The sequence below is a fragment of the Rhinolophus sinicus genome, chromosome 1 (genome assembly GCF_057876585.1).
Source record: "Rhinolophus sinicus isolate RSI-liver-muscle chromosome 1, RSI-T2T, whole genome shotgun sequence".
NCBI classification, from domain to species: Eukaryota; Metazoa; Chordata; class Mammalia; order Chiroptera; family Rhinolophidae; genus Rhinolophus; species Rhinolophus sinicus.
The window spans coordinates 156,052,271-156,069,942 of record NC_142501.1 but is presented as its reverse complement, the minus strand read 5'-3'; the positions used below and the strand labels follow the sequence as shown (position 1 = coordinate 156,069,942).

Here is a 17,672-nt window from a genome sequence, read left to right as displayed (position 1 = left end):
ATTAAAAGAGTAAATAACAGTGTCATGTTTATGTTCCATTGTCAACGGTAACCATATCTTTGCTTGACTAACATCTCCATAGTTCACTGCAGTCATTATTAGTTCTTGGTCCCAAGAGAAAATGTATTTAAATTGTTCTTGAATTTTCTAGTTGGAATTAAGACTACATTTTAAATTGATATTGGTATAATCACCTTATTTAAATTAAAATGATTATCTCCCATAAGAGAATTATAAACAAGATAATAATGGATATATTATTTCTTTTGAATTATTTGACAGTCTTTAGAACATCAATGTACTTGAGAATACCAATAAATTTTGGATCGCTCTCCTCAGGAGAGGAGACTGTTTAATATTCTGGACAGTTCTACAAAATACTTGGTAAATTAATGGTAGTGATAGTGAGGAATGGGTAAATTAGTACTATCAATCCAATGTATAAATGAGAAATGCAAGGGACCAACGAGATATGATTAATCTAAAGGTACTAAGGCTGTAATGCTTTACACAAGCTTAGTCCTGAATATGTGGCTGAATCTACTGAACCAACAGGGCCACTAATTTCATCTGTATACAGCAGATCCTTGAATAACGTCGTTTTGTTCAACATTATTTCATTATAATGTTCCTGAGATGCCACAGGAACTTAACTCTAATTCTCATTTACATCAATTAGTGTATGCTAAAATTGGTCCATTATATGTCGTTTCACTTAAAGTCGAAGAACCTATTTAGGTCGTTAAGTGAGGAACTTACTGTATGCCACATATTTAAAAATTCTCAACTGAATGTATTTTTTTAATCACTAGAGGTATAATTACATACTAATCTTATACTGCTTTTCACTAAAGGTCACCAAAACAGTTAAATGCCATTTTACCATTGCCTAATTTGTTGCCTTGTAAGCAGGAATTCTACATAATTTGTTGAGTATTGTCTGAATTTATCTTCACTGCTCATCAGTTTACCCTTCCCTTCCCCTGCAACAAAACCCCTAGTAAAGTAATAATGTTTATTCATTCTTTACTTCAGATGTCTGTTGAGTTCTTCCACATAGTTTTTCTGGTCCAGAATTGCAGTAATCTGGCCATCTCTGGGGGTGGGGAGTGAGGAGAGAAAAAGGAAATAAAATAAGTAACATTAGGAAGATCAAGACTTCCCACCCCCTAATCTTTTCATAACAGAAAAAAAATGTGGTACAGATACAATAAATCAGAAGACAGACTTGATGGATAACCCCCTTAACATATCAGCAAGAAATACTTGGAAGCTTAAAAATGAGAACAAAAACAAACCAAAAAAACAACTCATTAAAAAAGTCCTTCTTATAGCTTACACACCTCATTAACTTAGGTTATAGGTATAACATTATAATCTATCAGAGGCATTTAAAGACTAAACATTTTCTTCTCACAATTGATAGATTTTGTAGTTATGCTAGTATTATTTATAATGACTATTTCCAATTTGTCATGGGTATTAAGTTTGTTCTGGTGTAATAATAGTCTCAAAGGCTATATCTTTGCCTTTGCATGTCATTTGGGTTTCAGAGAGAATGGTATAAGACTTCACAAAGATCAAGTGTTTATTGTACTCCAATGCTTAGTGCAGTGCTATTCACAACAGCCAAAATAAGGAAACAGCCAAAATAGTATTACTCTGCCATAAAAAAAAGGAATCCTTACCATTTGCGACAACATGAATGGACTTAGAGGCTATTATGCTAAGTGAAATAAATCAGACTGAGAAAGACAATGTGATCTCACTTATATGTGGAATCTAAAGAACAGAATAAACGAATAAACAAAACAGAAACAGATTCATCGATACAGCGAACAAACTGATGGTTGCTAGATGGGAGCAGGGTTGGGGGGATGGGTGAGAAAGGGGAACGGACTACGACATATAAATTGGTAGTTGCAAATTAGTCACCAGGATGTGAAATACAGCATGGAGAATATAGGCAATAATGTTGTAAAAACTGTGTCAGATGGGAACTATTGAGGGGATCACTTCATACATTATGTAAATGCCTAACCACCTAACCACTGCACTGTACACCTGAAACTACTGTATTTTGCCGTGTATAACGTGCACCCATGTTTTTGGCCCTAACTTTCAGGGAAGTGGAATGAATACTACCCATGCATAGTGTGCATCCTTGTTTTTGCCCTCACAAATTTGGGCAAAAAAGTGCACATTATGCATGGCAAAATGCAGTAACATAAAATAATATTGAATGTCAACTATAATTTAAAATATATATACATATACCGGAGGTGCCAAAAAAATGCACACATTTTAAGAGATGTTATCTATGTATTACTTTCTGAAGTTGAATTGAATTACGATAGCAATGTGTAGTATGATGTTCGCTCAAAAGACTGCATTAATCAAATGAATGCTAGTGCCATTCATTATATTACAATTTTAATACAGTTTTTTTCTTTTCTTAAAATGTGTATTTTGGCACCTTCTGTATATATAGTCATGGGATGTAAAGTACAACACAGAGAATATAGTCAATGGTATTGTAATAGCTATGTACAATGTCAGATGGGTACTATACTTGTTGGGGTTATCACTTTGTGAGGGGTATAAATATCTAATCATTATGTTGTTTTTTACACCTGACACTTAAAAAGAAATCAAGTGCTTATTATTTCATGAGAAAAAGTGTGGAAAAGGGAAGTTCAGTTCTAGAACCATCTACGAAGACAAAAGTTAAACAGACTTTTCAATTGAAGACAAATCAAGGCCACAACACAACTACTTAAAGAACAAGCAATATAAGCTTAGCTCAATGTTCAAGATTAAAAACTTCAGAATAATTATGCTTTCAGCTGCTAAATTTATAAAGGGTATAAGGTGTGTTTTTGATGTCTAATTTCTAAGTACTATATAAATACTTTAAAAACTTTTGATTTTGAAACAATTTTAAATTTAAGAGCTCTAAAAGTAGTAGTGCAGAGTTCCATATACTCCCCCTAATATCAACATTTTACATAACGCCATGATGCAAATTCCCTCAAACCGAGAATGAAATCGTTCTCGTCAAGAAGACCATGTTTTCAAACACTACTTGGAGAGATGGAGCATTGGGTCCCTGTTATACAAATTTTAATTTTGTTTGCCCCCGAACCACATGAGCAGGAAATCACTTTAACTAAAACCGCCTTTAGGTTTTAGCTGGCACAACAGTCAGACAGTTTTGGTAAGACTCTATTACAGCTGTATTATCAAAAATTCTTTCAGCAAGTCTGTTAAAAAGCAGTACTGTTGTAAACTTTAAACACTATCAAGAAAAATTAAAGGAAAACTAATTTTCTTTGTACATACCCTTCACTACCTTTACTGCTGTTCCCATCCTTCAGATACATTGAAAAGTCTATAACTCCAACCTACAGAGAGAATTTTCAGAATTTATTGTAAAATTAGATACTTTTCCCAAGGTATAACGTAATGTCTCTTTCTAGGCACTCAAAATAGTTAATATAGTCATGACAATCACTAGACATTTTTGATGAAATTTTAATGTTTTAATTTTATTATAACCAAGAATTGACAAGGGTTGTGAGTAAATAATCAAGATTAAGTCAATAGGACTAGAAGACTAGATAAGATTAAGAAAATCAACAGAATACTTAGTATAAATTTAAGGTTTAAAGTTTCTCTTGTGATTATATTAAGTATTCTGCTACTAAACCCCTATTCACTTTTGGAAATAACCTCTTAAAAATTATAATTACAAAAACAATGCACATGCTCTTATAGAAGTTTCAGAAACTACAGGTAAACATAAGGCATTACTACAGAACACCTAGCATCGCAACCACTCGAAGATGACCACTTGACACTTTGCTATCTATTCTTCTAAACTTTCTTTCATGCATGTCAAAATTTTTCAAGATTGCTGTTTTATCACTCAGCTTATTTCTTTTTTATAAAATCTACATCCAAATATCATATTTCCTTTTCTATGTTCTCAGAGCAAAACATAACAGAAATTCATCATAGTATTTCATACAGAATGGGTGAGAAATAGTTACAGTGAAAGCAGCAGCTTGACTAAGCAAAAAAAAAAAAAATGTGCCAGATCCTGTTCTAAGTGCATTATATGTACTAACTCCTTTATTCCTCAGAATAACCCTATGAAATAGATACAGATAGTCTTTCTTATTCTCCCATTACAGATAAGGAAGCTGAAGCATCAAGAAACTAAGTAACTACAAAATACATTCAGCTAGAAACTAAAGAAGTCAGAATGACCGAAGAAACAGTTGTGTTTTAGAGCCCTCACTCTTAACTACCATAATATACTGGCTTTTAGTATTCAGCCTATGTATTTATTTTAGCCTGTGTAAAATATTTTTAACAGGGAACACAGTCAAGATAAGAATTTGAAAAACACTTATAATGCTTAAATGAGTCATAAAACAAACTAATTTTTTTTTATATTCACATCAAAATTAAAGAAAATTCCATTTATCATTCACAGAATTTCCCCTAATTTGGTTGGTATAATGATATCAATCCAACTTCTGAGATAACAGAACTCAAGAGTGATACACTTGGTAACTGAGCATCTTTCTCATACCTGAGAGTCCAAATCTTCGCCTTTCATACAGAAATTGGCATCAATGACATTCAGACCCACCAAAAGACCAGAAATTATGGCTCCTTCTTCTTCCATCATGAGAGCATTTGGTTCATAGAATTCGCTGTAAGAGAAATCCATGGAATGAGCTATTGTAATGAACCCCAAGAATCAATGATGTAATCATGACAAGGAGAAAAACACTTGCCTCATGGTTAAATAGTCATCTATGATAATAGAGGAAAAGTAAAAAAAAAAGAAAGGCTTGGATACTTTATTTAGATGATAGGCACATGAAAAGACTCTAGATAATAAACAGTCCAGCTGAAAGAAAAATGATCAGAATGGTATTTTCACTGAAGTGAGTATTCATGCTTTTCCTACATATTGTATTTGTGAACCGTTCTTCATTTTAATGTAGATCAGTTTATCCATTTTTTTTCCTTTATAGGCAGAACTTTTTGTATCCTGTTTAAGAAATTTTTGTCTAAATTACGTTTTCTTCTAAGTTTTATTGTTTTCCCTTTCCCATTTGTACATATATTATCCATCTGGAAAAAAAATTTGTGTGTTATATTTGAATTTAATGTTACATGGCAACTTCCTGTCTTATTGAATCTGGGTACATGCTAAGGTGTCAAAAGCCTTTCCTGTTTTCTGGAGGAGCTAAGTTTTGAACTGCCCTGTAAAGGACTAGATATATGCCATAGTGATAGACTAGACACATGTAATATAAAAACACCTGTTCTTGAGTGTGTGTGTGTGAGTTGTGGGAGAAGGTTTCAGTTGCACTATGTGACATTATTATGAATAAACTGCTTCTGATCTACAAAAATGGTTAATTTATATGATTTGACCTCATATGATGTAGAACAGAGCAAGTAAAGAACAAAGTTCAACAAGAAGATGTTTGTACCTGAGAAGTTCCTTCTTATTGATCAAAGCTTTCATATATTCTGAAAGTTTCTTTTGCATTAATGCCAATCGAAGCCAGGCTCTTCCTCTGCCGACTGGTGTCCTACAAAAAACACAAGAAACCAAACAAATAGTAGCAGAGGGACATATGCACTTCCTGTTGCGGATAATCCCCCAGCAGAATCTGCACGCTGAGGTGCTCCTCATAACCTCTCCAACCACACACCTATGTGAGGAACTTTGTGTGGGTCAGAGGGACTCGGAGGGTGTTTGGGACAAATGCTCTGGCCAAGAATTAATTATGAAACGAGACTACAATATGAATGCAAGACTTCTGGGAGGTTCAACTGAAAATGTTCCACCAATTAGTATCAGTAAATCCTCATCAATTTAGTGTGCATCATGTAAGTACCCAAATAATGACAATGTGGACATAGGCCACTTAGAGCTTTATCTGATTAAAATTAAACCAATCTAATTTGGGAAGGTGATTACTACTCTTTTTCAAGTTCTAAGACAGGTGCTGGGCGTCAGTTCCTGAGGTTCACTTGACAACTGTTCTTGGTTCTCAAACTCTATTGAACACATTCTTTTTTTTAAATCAAGTCCAGCATGCCATTTCCCTTGATCTAACTTCTTGAAATTTACTGATTTCCATAAGTGATTAAAAAAAAATAAGGAAATGTTTGAAATTTTAACATAAAGACAACCTCTCTCAGATTAATAATTATACTTCATGAGCATATTTCTCTTAATACTATGTATGCATCACCAGTCCTCTCATAACAGTGCTTATTTGTAACAGTATGCGTTTTGGATTGCTATGAAATCAATTATTATGGTCAATGGTCTTACTCTGCTTTCTTCAGGGAGACAGTTAATAAGAATGTTTTTCCTGACAAACAGAATTCAACTTTAAACTTACTTAAGTCCTGGAAGATCTTTAACACTTGCTGTTATTTCTGCAGCTTCTGGAACAAGTTTTTCCACCAGTTCCAGAGGCCCCCAGAAGGATTTATTTTGTCCAAGAAAAGTTTTCTTAGCTAAGGAGATAAAAACAAAGCAGTATTTTCATATCTGTACAACATGAACATACCCCTCCCCCCGCCCCCAGAAAAAACAAATAAAAAACCCCACCCCCATCTATTCAATGCTCTTTTCAGGGAACTAAATCCTAGATTATTAGGCATTTCTAAAACTATTCACGCTTTCACAATACATAGCACTTTATGAAAATTAAAAATCCCCTACTTCCCAAGACTCAATCCTTCCTCCTTCATGAAGAATCTATGGACTAGCCCAGTAAGATAACAAAACATTCTAACAATATAGTACTTAAAGCTGTGTGGTATTAGTGAAGGAAACAGTCCAGTGGAAGAGAATATGTAATCCAGAAACAGGATATCAAATACTAGAGGGAGAAGGAAAAGAAACAAAGGAGAGCAAGACCAAGTCCGGCACTCAAAAGTTATGGTTAAGTGGGAAGAGCACAGAAGCAGGAGTCAGGAGATCTGAGTTCTAGCACTAACTCTGCCCCAACTCACTGTGTGATCGTGGACAGGTCATGCCCCATTCCAGGCTTATTTCCAAACTGTCAAACAGAACTGCCATATTGGACTAGATACTTGTAATGGCCCGTCCAGCTCCAGCATTTAATGATCTGTGTTTAAGTCCTATAAGTCCTTTAAGTCAACTACAACCCTGCACCCATATAGATTACATTCCAATGGACATTCCAATATTCATTCTAGCCTCTTATTCTTTGGCTTTGCAAAGAATGTTTCTTTTCTTGAGCATGTATTGTTAGGAAACAGCTGAACACACATTTGCAGTGAGGCAATGGCCTACCTTTCAAGCCATGTTTCAGGCAGTGCTCCATCACCACGAAGAACTGCTGGAGAGGTGCGTAGTCAGAATCTAGAGTTCTCCCCAGGTTCAGAGCGGATTCAATTAAGCCCTTGATACTCAGCTTGGCCATGTTCATCAGGTTCATGCGTTCGTTAGCCATGAGATAGTTAGGATCTGCAGCCAAACGGGAAGAGGATGATGCCTGGTTACTGGAAATAGTGCATTTTAAAACTCAATACAATTTCGCTGTGTTGACATTTGTATTGATGGTGCAAAAGCAACGGTGGGTAAGACTGTTGGTGTGTTGGCAAGAATCAAGGCAGTGGCCCTAAACTATACCAGTACTTGTAATCTTCTCCGCCATATACTTGTTGTCAGGAAAAAAAGATGTCAGCTTCCCTTAGGAATATCCTTGATGAAACAGTAAAAATTATGTATTTTATTAAATTTTAAGCTTTGAGTACAGTCTTTTGATATTTTTACCACTGCTTGTGCCACCGCTCTAACCTGGACACCCATAATAGCTTGCTATTGCACAACCTTCACACTAGTCTGCTCCCACCCTTGCCCTGCCCCCCTCATCCTCTTACAGTTTGTGAAGTGCTCTAAAAAATAAATCCAATGTTGAAAAACAGGATAAAGTACTTAAACTTTGTTCCAAATATATACTATTTGCATTATCAGTATTAGTATTTATAGTAATTAACATTATTATTTAAACTAAGCACTATGAATAAAAAATAATTAACATTATTAGTATAATGCAGTATTAGAACTTAATCAAGTCTCCAATTTTTTTTTCAACTCCCCACTTTGTTAAGGCTTAGCATAGAGTGTGTGGCTCTCATCAATCAGACAGAGAAACTATTTGAGGAAAGAGACTAAGTACCATATTTTATCTGACAGAATTCAGAACAATCTAGACACCCACTACCTTCATTTACTGGTGTGTACCCTGTGTCAGGTACTGTGGGCTGCTTCTTACAATTATAATCTCAATCTTACAACAGGTTATGAGACAGTTACCAATACGTACTGTCAATTTGCAAGGAAGGAAAATGAGACTGAGAGAGTAAAGTAGCTGGCCCCTAGGCCTAGCCAGTGACAGGTGACAGAGCCAGAATCTAGATCCTGTATCTCCAACTCCAAACCCTGTGCTCATGAGCCCTATAATCCACTTACAGATGAATCAATGATTCCAAATAATGTTTATCCTTCCCTCCTGCTGACCATTCTTTTCCACGATTATCTTATTTATTTCTTGTGACTATCATTTAAGTATCGTCCCTTCTTTTTGGGCAGTAAAGCAGGCCCATAACAGTAAGTGGTCCAAGGCAAAACAGTTCGTAAGTGGCAGAATTTGGACCCGGATCTGACATGAAAGTTAATGTCTTTCCACTATAATATGAACATCTTCCCAAACATCAAATAGGTCAAATTTCTATAAAAACTGAAAAAGGCCTGGAGACCTCTGAAATATTTTACCTCTTTTTAGGAAGACTAAAAAGTACTAATAAAACTACGTTCCGTAATACAAACAAGCCATAACACAAGCCAGGTATTATTTTATTCAAATTGCCCCAAGTGATTTTCTTCATACAACGTTTTCATTTATATCTGCTTTCGCATTTAAATGAGAATTAAATACTCAAATTCTAAGCTAATCTTCTCCATTAAGTTTAAGGTCTTGTAGATTTACAGTTTCAAGTATACAAATCTTTGTTTATGTAGTATTCACTGAGGTAATATTTTCAGAGAATATTTTACTATGAAAGTCAATATTGGTCTATATCACCATTAATTTTTTCTTGCATACCAGCCAATGTTTTAGACCCATGCCTCAAATGTGGCTCTCTTTGTTCAAGGTAGGTGAACCTGTTAAGACTAGAATAAGCTCACAGGGGACAGAGAACTACAAAAAACAAAACTAAAAACCACCAAAACCCAAAAACTACCCCCTGAAAATCGCTGTGAAGAACAACTTCATCAGATACTCATTTCCAATTTTGTTACTAGCATTTATGGTAGTTTCTGACCTCCCATAATCACTGGGAGAAAGGAGCAGGGCAGCGGTGTGTGGGTATGCATGAATGTTTGCGGAGAGCTATTGGAGTCTCCATTTAATGCCTCCCAACAGATGGCAAGAAAATGTGGTTGAAGTTGGATAACTGGCTGCCCTAAGGAACCATTCCCTCTGCCTCAAGCCTGATTAATTCAGGGAGCTACAGTAATAACAACATTAAACAATGCTGCTAGTCAAACCATGTAACCTGATTCCAACCTAGTGAGAACCGGTAGTGTCAGTAGAGCTGGATTTGGAGTATGTACTAAATACCACCACACTTGAAGACATTTTTCCAAAAGTGGTAATGGATTTTTACCAGCTCTTCTATATCGCCTCTCATCTTGTTCTTCTTGTAATCAGTAGTAGAAATGCTCAGGACTTCTGGTTGGGGTCTGGGGTGCATCAACTACAGAAAGATAGAATAAGTGCCTAGGGAAACTGAATTCCTAACACCTTGGACTCCATTAGTATTGTGCTATAACCTATTTGAACTAACCTGCATCAAACACATTCTTTAGAAACTATTACTCTGAACCTTGGCACTACTGACATTTCAGGCCAGATAATTTTTTGTGGGGAGCTGTTTTGTGACTTAGGTTTAGCAGGAACCCAGGCCTTTACCCACTAGATGTCAGGAGCGCCCTCCAATAATGACAACGAAAAATGTTTCCAGATCTTGCTAAATGTCCCCTGGGAGACAAAATCAGGCTCCCTCCCCATTGAGAACTACTACTCTAAACAATTTTTAAAAAAATTAGTTTCAGGTGTACAAGACAATGTAATAGTCAGACATTTGCACCCCTCACAAAGTGATAACCCCTCTCCCCCAATGTACTACCCCTCAGGCATGGTATATAGCTGTTAAAATTCCACTGACTCTATTCCCTATGCTGTATTCCACATCCTGTGTAAACAAATTTTTAAAAATCAAACAAAAATCAGGGTAATTTGACAATTAGACAAAAAAGCTCAAAAGAATTTACTGTTCATTATTAACTGCTTAATTAAGCATAAGTTAAAAATGATTATTTAATGCATATTATCAACATTTTTGTGTTGAATGATATACAAGAGCATCACAAATAATTTTACTTACATTTTCTGGTTAGTACTAAATCAAACTACTGAAACTAACTAGTACTGCAAATGATTAGTACTAAACAATTAATTATATCTTTTTTCCTATTTTGTAATACTGGCTACTAGTTATGAATACTAAAATCTAACTTAATTTGTCACAGAATAAGAAATTCTGTATTCAATCAATTTGTATTCAACCTGTATTCAAGTATAAAATGACTTTGTGGAACTAACATAATACATGCTGTTAAAAAGGGCTGCAATGACCACATGAGAGCACAGAGGGACCTGAGGGACTGGTAAAGCTCTGTGTTTTGATGTGGTTATTAGTTATGTAAAATTGTTGAGTGTGTGAAAATTCACTGAGCTTAAAACTTACGTGATCTTTTCTGTGTATTTTATACTTTTAACTGTAAAAGTTAAATAAAATTTTGTTATATAGTATAGGCCAGAAAATGATTTTTAAAACTGCAGGGGTTTAACAATGTTGTTAGTCATACTTCTTCTGAGAAAAATCATTAAAATTAAAATTTGTCACAATGCTAATATTAACTACTATTATTCCCACACTGAACTTTTGTTCATTCATTTTTTTTTTTTCAATTACTACTAAATATCTACTAGGTGTTAAATACTGTATTTAATGTTGGGAATCCAGACACAAAAGACCTAGTCCTTAACATCAAAGTGCTTACAATTTATCAAACTTGGGTTATATAGAAGTCTGGAAAACAAAACAGGTCAGCTTCCAGAGAACACTCGGAATTTCAGGATATTTATCATCTTTGACAAAGATTAGTTTTATTCCAGGACAAATAAATTGAAATGGTTTTGTATTAAATCAAATTTAATATCCATTCTATGGAATTGAATGTAAATTCTATGTATGTCTTTAAGGCTAAGACAGTAGACATGATATTAATGTAGGCTATCAGGCAGGCTGTTCATCCAATAAAATCTTCTCTGCCATTGATGTACTTCTTTGGAAAAGTTTGAGAAGCCCTGAAAATATATAGCAACAAGAACACTAACAAAAGTATAAACAAGAGACTACTTACGGGAATATGCATAGAAGAAAGCTACCCGACCTTGACCCCAATTATTTCCTTTACATTTAAGGGGCAGGTATGTGTATATAAGAGCTCTCAGACGATAAGGGTTTTTTTTTTTTTTGACTTATAAAATATGTTATTCACTTGTAGCATTTTAAGGAAGAAATATCCATCAACATGACTATTACTTAACACTGTACTGAGGGTGGCAGACCAATACAATTAGAGAAGATAAAGAAATTGGAGATATACAAACTGTAAAGAGTAGATCAACTATTACTGTTCTCACACAGGCTGATTTTACACCTAGAAGTCAGACAAAATAAACTGAAATCTGTGCAAAAATATAGTAATTCATAGAAGTAGCAAAGTACAAAATTAATACGAGTATACAGAAATCACTATATTTCGGTAACAGAGGATGAGACTTTTAAGTTTAATTTTAGAGGACCAAAAAAAAAATTAGTCAGGCAAAGAAGGAGGAGGAGTAGAGCTGTGAAGGGAGTAGGATGGAAGTCAGAGCTAGGGTAAAAGGGACAGAAGTATGAAATAACACGGCATACTAAGGAAATAAACACAAAAAATGCCAGAAGTTTATGATACATGTGAGTAAGGGTGGGAGGTAAGATAAGGGAAATAGATAAGGGAGAGATTGCTAAAGACCTAGTTTAAGGATTTTGCCTTAACATCAGTCAAGACTTAATATGAGGTGTGATGTCACAGATTTGAATTTTAGAGAAGTATTCTAACAGCCTTATGGAAGATGGATTGGAAGGGTGCAAGATCAAAGCCTAGGAGCAAGAAATGGCCTACTGCAATAATTGAGGAGAGAAATAATAAGGGATGGAACCAGACACTCTGTGGAGACGAGGGAGTTAGCTTTGAGGGATGACCCAGGGTTGGATGACCCACTGATTTCCTCTTCATTGGGCTCCCATATCATAATATCAATTTTAATTTGGGAAAGTTTCCCAACCTTCTTCAGGTATCTTCACCTGAAGAATTCTACACCACAGGAGGATACCTGTAAGATGTCTGGGAACACTTAGAACTTAGGACAATAGTCAGTCTTCTTTGTTTTGATGCAACATAAAACATTTAGATGGTAAGTACAAACGCAAGAGTTCCTTGTTTTGCTCAATTTACTCCATGGAATAATTTAAATGTTAGGGGGCAACACTGTGACCTAGAACTCTGATCTAGAAGAGTTAGATCTTTCTGTCTCTCTCATATTCCCTGAGTGATATTGGGGAAATTTTTCATTTCTTTATATATCTTACCTGTAAAATGTTGAGAGAGACAATTGTCCTTGGACCTCTTACACTATTATATGTGTTCACTGGATTGTATCAACACTGCAAGACCCTGACTATTTTACCCAGGCCATTTCTCAAGGCTGTTTATGCAGCTGATAATCATGAAAGATAAGACTTTCCTACTGCTTCCTGTAAAAGCGTGGATCCCCCAAACTCAGTGTTTCTCAGCTGTAGTACAAACTACCCACCAGATGAGGAGAATCTGGCTGAGCCATATGATGCCTCCCAGATGGGACTCTGGAGAAGAGGAATTACACAAATGGGTGGATGCTCAGGCTGCCTGCAGAGTCATGAGTAATAAGGTCCTTTGTCTCTGACCTAGGAGTCCTGTGTCTTTTGCCAGTATCCAAGAAACAGTAACAGGCTGATTTTTCAGCTTGCAAAAGCATGATAAATTTCAGCGTACTGAAGAAGTTGAGGCAGACTCCAAATGTGAAATTACAGAAAACATGGAAGAAAGTATTCCAAAAGACGGAAATGGGTGTGTAAAGTGAGGTGAAGGAAATAGGAATGGAATGGGGAGTTCTTCCTAGGGAGAACTGGAAAACACAGGGGGGTTAGAGGCAGATGACAGAGGTCTCTACAACTAGACTTGTATATTCATGAAATAGGCAAGGGGAACCGCCCTAGGTTTTGAGCAGGGAATTAATAGTATGATGAAAACTTTGTATGGGGATGATTAGTCTGAGAGGATTATGCAAATTTGGGGGAAGAGGGTCAAAATGTCCTGCCTTGAAAAAGTGTACCTTAAAGAAACAGAGGAGTCATGAATAACCCAGGAAAACGTCGCAGCGGGCCGGGCGGCCGGAGGGGCGGGGCGGGCCTCTGTGTCGTGGGGCGCGCGGGTCCCGTAGGCGGCGGTGGCGCGGAGCGGCGGACAGTGGTGCCGGCGGGGTCCCCGGGCAGCGGGATGACGAGCGAGTACATGAGGCGCTACCGGGAGCCGCGCTGGGACGAGTACGCGCCGTGCTACCGCGAGGGGCTGCTCTACCGCCTGGGCCGCCGGCTGCAGGAGCAGGCGCACGCAGCCTGGCTCTGGGACGACCCGGTGTCGTCGGGCGCCCGCAGCCCCGCGCCACGGGACGCCCGGGACTCGCCGCCGCCGCCGCCCGCGGAGCTCGGGGCGCCGGTGGGGCCGGCACGGCGGGCGCGCGGGGCCCCGGAGGAGCCGGCCGGGGACGCGGGGGCCACGGCTCTGCCAGCAATGCCAGTGAAAGACATAAAAGAAAAACCTGAACCACAGGTTAGAACAAATGAGACCGACCGACTGCCCAGCTGCGAACCCCGACAGCAGCAAGGTGCCTTGTTTGCGAGAGGAGCTGGGAAAGCGGTCAGAAATCCTCAAACATCTTCAAGTCAAACAAAAGGGAAGCATCCCTTTGCTCTGTACGGCTGGGGAGAAAAGCGCACGGACACTGGAAGCCAAAGGACTCACAACGTCTGTGCGTCCGCCCCAGTGTGTGCGATTCATGAGTCAGCATTACGAGCCAAGACCAGGAGACAGATGGAAAAGAGGAAACTGGCTGCTCAGAGGCAGCGGACTCACTCAGTAGATGTGGAAAAAAGCAGAAGGACCAAGCCTTCGTCCTCAGAGAACCCGTGGATGACGGAGTACATGAGATGCTACTCGGCTCGAGCTTAGAGGAAGAAGTAGCTGCGTGGACAGTCTCCTTTAAGAAGTGTAAACGCAAGAGCAAACAAACAAAAATGAAAAGAAACTTGGACGCAGGTCTAAGAAACCAACTGACTATGCAAGGTTTTTCTTACTGAATTTGCAAAAGATTGTTCTGTTTGGATGAATCCTGTTCACCTTCCTCAGCAGTAAGGTGACTGACAGTTGAAGCCATAGACACTTGGTTATTTATGAAGATAATTCCCTAAATCTTTGATATTCTTACAAGGGTTTTGTTTTAAAGCATCTTAATTAATCCTTTAAGATATCAACACCAAATGTCTTTAAATGGCTATATATGCTTCACGCTCAGTATTGTTTTCATAAGTTCAGGCAGATCCTATGTGACCCATAGCTTTTTAGATCCCTTAGTTGGTCAGATCGTTCCACAACTTGAGGCACAGACTCATTTCCTTCCGTAGAGTTTTGTGAAAGAATCTCAAGTCCCAATGAGTTTCAGTACTGACACTAAGTCCATGTACCGTGAAAGCAGAGCTTGGGTAGTTTCTGAAAAATTCAACTTATTTGTATTTCAGTTCAGCATGACTTCATGTATACTTCACATTTGAGAATTAGCTGGGCTAGGCGAGGGTCATCTTTTCTCTTTAAATTATTAGCTAGTAAATGGTTACTATTTAACAGTTTAATAGTTCAGATGCTCCTGTGGGAGTGCCCCACCCGCAGTGTGTCTGCAGGGGTCCTGACGCTTCCCCGGAGTCAGATTCACTTTTTTCTTGTGAGTTTTTAGAACCCATAATGAGGAATCGGTCCCTTGCTGCAGACTCACATCCACTGTGGACTTTTGCCTTTTCTAGTAAGCTGGCAGTGACATTTAGAACTTACCTGAAATTTCATTTAATAAAACTGAGATTCTCTTGCTCATGGAGGATGAGGGACAAAACTTAGGATGCCAATTAGAGATGCTGCATTCACTTTTCCTCTACAGGACTCACGGGTAACAAATCCTCAGTGATGCACAGTTAGACATTTGGCTGAAATACCTCAGTCCTAGACTCCCAGCTGGTAGATCTCACTTAGAAGGTAATGTGTACACATATCAGTATGTAAATGACATGCTCCTTCTCTTTGGTACATTTGCTCTGGGGACAGGACAATGTGTTCTGAGGAACACTGGTTCCATCCAGGGGAGACAGGAGTCGACGAGAAGCACGAGTGCTGAATTCTTCACAGGAGAGAAGAGGGGCGCTTGGTCGACTTAGCACCTCAGATGTGGGAATGAAAATGTCGTGTTTGGTGGCGGGTCGAGCATGCCTTGGCATTTTTACTCTCGGTTTTTGAAGTATAATGGTCACTTTTTATAACACAAATGTTTTGTTCCACAGTGTCCTCTTACAACTGTATTAAGCTTTCAGAACTCATATTGAAGAATCGTAAACTTTTTAAAAAAGCCCTTTTAAGTATTTTGCATCGTTTTGAGGTGAGCTTTTTTTCAAAAAGAGCTCTCCTCCTCACTGAGGTGTATATTTAACAAGTTCTATTTGTTGTCTAAAACAACTGTGGTAGTGACTGATGACTCTTGCTGTTATTATTAAAGTCCTTAAGCATTGCAAGTACCTTTCATGTTGAAAAGTTTGAAACTGCTTTAGAATCCAGTGATATACTTAAAATATAGAATAAAATAATTGCTACACAAGACTCTTTAAAATTTTGGATTTAAGCTCTTAATTAAAACAATTTACCATGAAAAAAAAATAACCCAGGGTTTTTGCCCTATGAGACTGGAAATAGAAATGAAAACAGAGTAACTATTATGGAGCTAAGGAGTAAAATCATCTTGGTTTTGGATACAGTAAAGGATATTTACATGGAAACATTGTCAGCATAATTTTCATCTTATAGTTGTAAATAAAATTAGTTTGGTGTTGGATAATCACTAGTATAAGGATAATAAGAGTACATATTAGAAAAGATGCTTTCACCAGAGGAGATGGTTTAAAGGGAAATAGGGGGATGCAGGGTTACTGACCCAGCCTTTAAAGGGTGCCAACAATTATAGGGCTGGAAACAGAACTCAAAAGAGTCATTTCAGGAAGCGTTCTTTTGCTTATATCTTAGTAGTTTATGTCTTTGAAATGGATACAAAGCAGAGAGGCAATACAGGATACTGGAGTGTCCTGAACTAAATAAAGGTCATACCCCTTAGTGCAGTATAAAATTGATTTAGTATGTTCCACATAGTAAGGTCATGTATTGTTTCCTGACACTTTTGTTCTTGATATATAAACATAAATGATGTGTATGCTGAGTTTTGATGAAAATATGTTTTTACAGTGGATCTTGAATCAAAATTGTTTGAAAAAGCATAAGCTCTGAAGCAAGCCTGCTGGAGTTAAAACTCAACTAAAACCCTTCCCAAGTTGTGTGACTCTGGGAATCTCTCTCTCTCTCTCTCTCTCTCTCTCTCTCTCTCTCTCTCTCTCTCTAATTACAGTTTCACATGCAGCTGTAAAAATAATACAGAGATACTGTGTACCCATAACCCATTTCCCCCAAAGGTAACACCTTGCGATACTAGAAAACATTATCAAAACCAGGATACAGACGTTGAATTACAGTCAAGACAGAATGTTTCAATCAACACAAGGATCGCTCATATCACCCTTTTGTAGCCAAATCTACTTCCCTCCTGCTCCCTACCCTCTCCTAACCCTTGGCAACTGCTAATTTAGTCTTCATTTCTATAGTTTTTGTCATTTCAAGAATGTTATATAAATGGAATCATATAGTATGCAACTTTTTAATTGGCTTTTTTTCACTCAGCATAATTCTTTAGAGATTCTTTTAGGTTGTTGTGTGCATCAGAAGTTTGTTCCATTTTATAGCTGAGTAGTATTCCATTGGGAAAGCTTCTTACTCTGTAGGCCTCACTTTCCTCATCTACAAAATGATAATAGGGTTTTGAAGATTAAACAAGTTCATATATGTTAAGTATTTAGAAATGCTTGGGCATACTAAGCACAAAAAATTGTTAGCTATTAAAAGTATTATGGTCTTTCATAAATATAAGTACTACAATTTTATTTAATTTAAAATAAACCTCTATTGAATCACTATCTGATGGAGTGCTAGATGCTAAGAAAATCTATTAGACATATTCCTTCCA

At 37.3% G+C, this 17,672-nt stretch overlaps 1 protein-coding gene and 1 pseudogene across 14 annotated transcripts in view; one reads left to right on the top strand and one right to left on the bottom strand.

The window, feature by feature from the left end:
• RUFY3 (RUN and FYVE domain containing 3) overlaps positions 1 to 17,672 on the bottom strand; it is a 67,541-nt gene that overhangs the window by 19,782 nt on the left and 30,087 nt on the right. For all 14 annotated transcript variants that reach the window (XM_088791258.1, XM_088791259.1, XM_088791267.1 and 11 more), the window contains 6 exons: positions 7,364 to 7,537; positions 6,441 to 6,558; positions 5,517 to 5,618; positions 4,601 to 4,724; positions 3,343 to 3,404; positions 1,031 to 1,096 (listed from right to left, as the gene is read on the bottom strand). In XM_088791258.1, the coding sequence (XP_088647384.1) occupies positions 1,031 to 1,096; positions 3,343 to 3,404; positions 4,601 to 4,724; positions 5,517 to 5,618; positions 6,441 to 6,558; positions 7,364 to 7,537 (646 nt within the window). The remainder of the gene's footprint in view (positions 1 to 1,030; positions 1,097 to 3,342; positions 3,405 to 4,600; positions 4,725 to 5,516; positions 5,619 to 6,440; positions 6,559 to 7,363; positions 7,538 to 17,672) is intronic.
• On the top strand, positions 12,873 to 17,525 carry LOC109461109 (centriole, cilia and spindle-associated protein pseudogene; annotated as a pseudogene).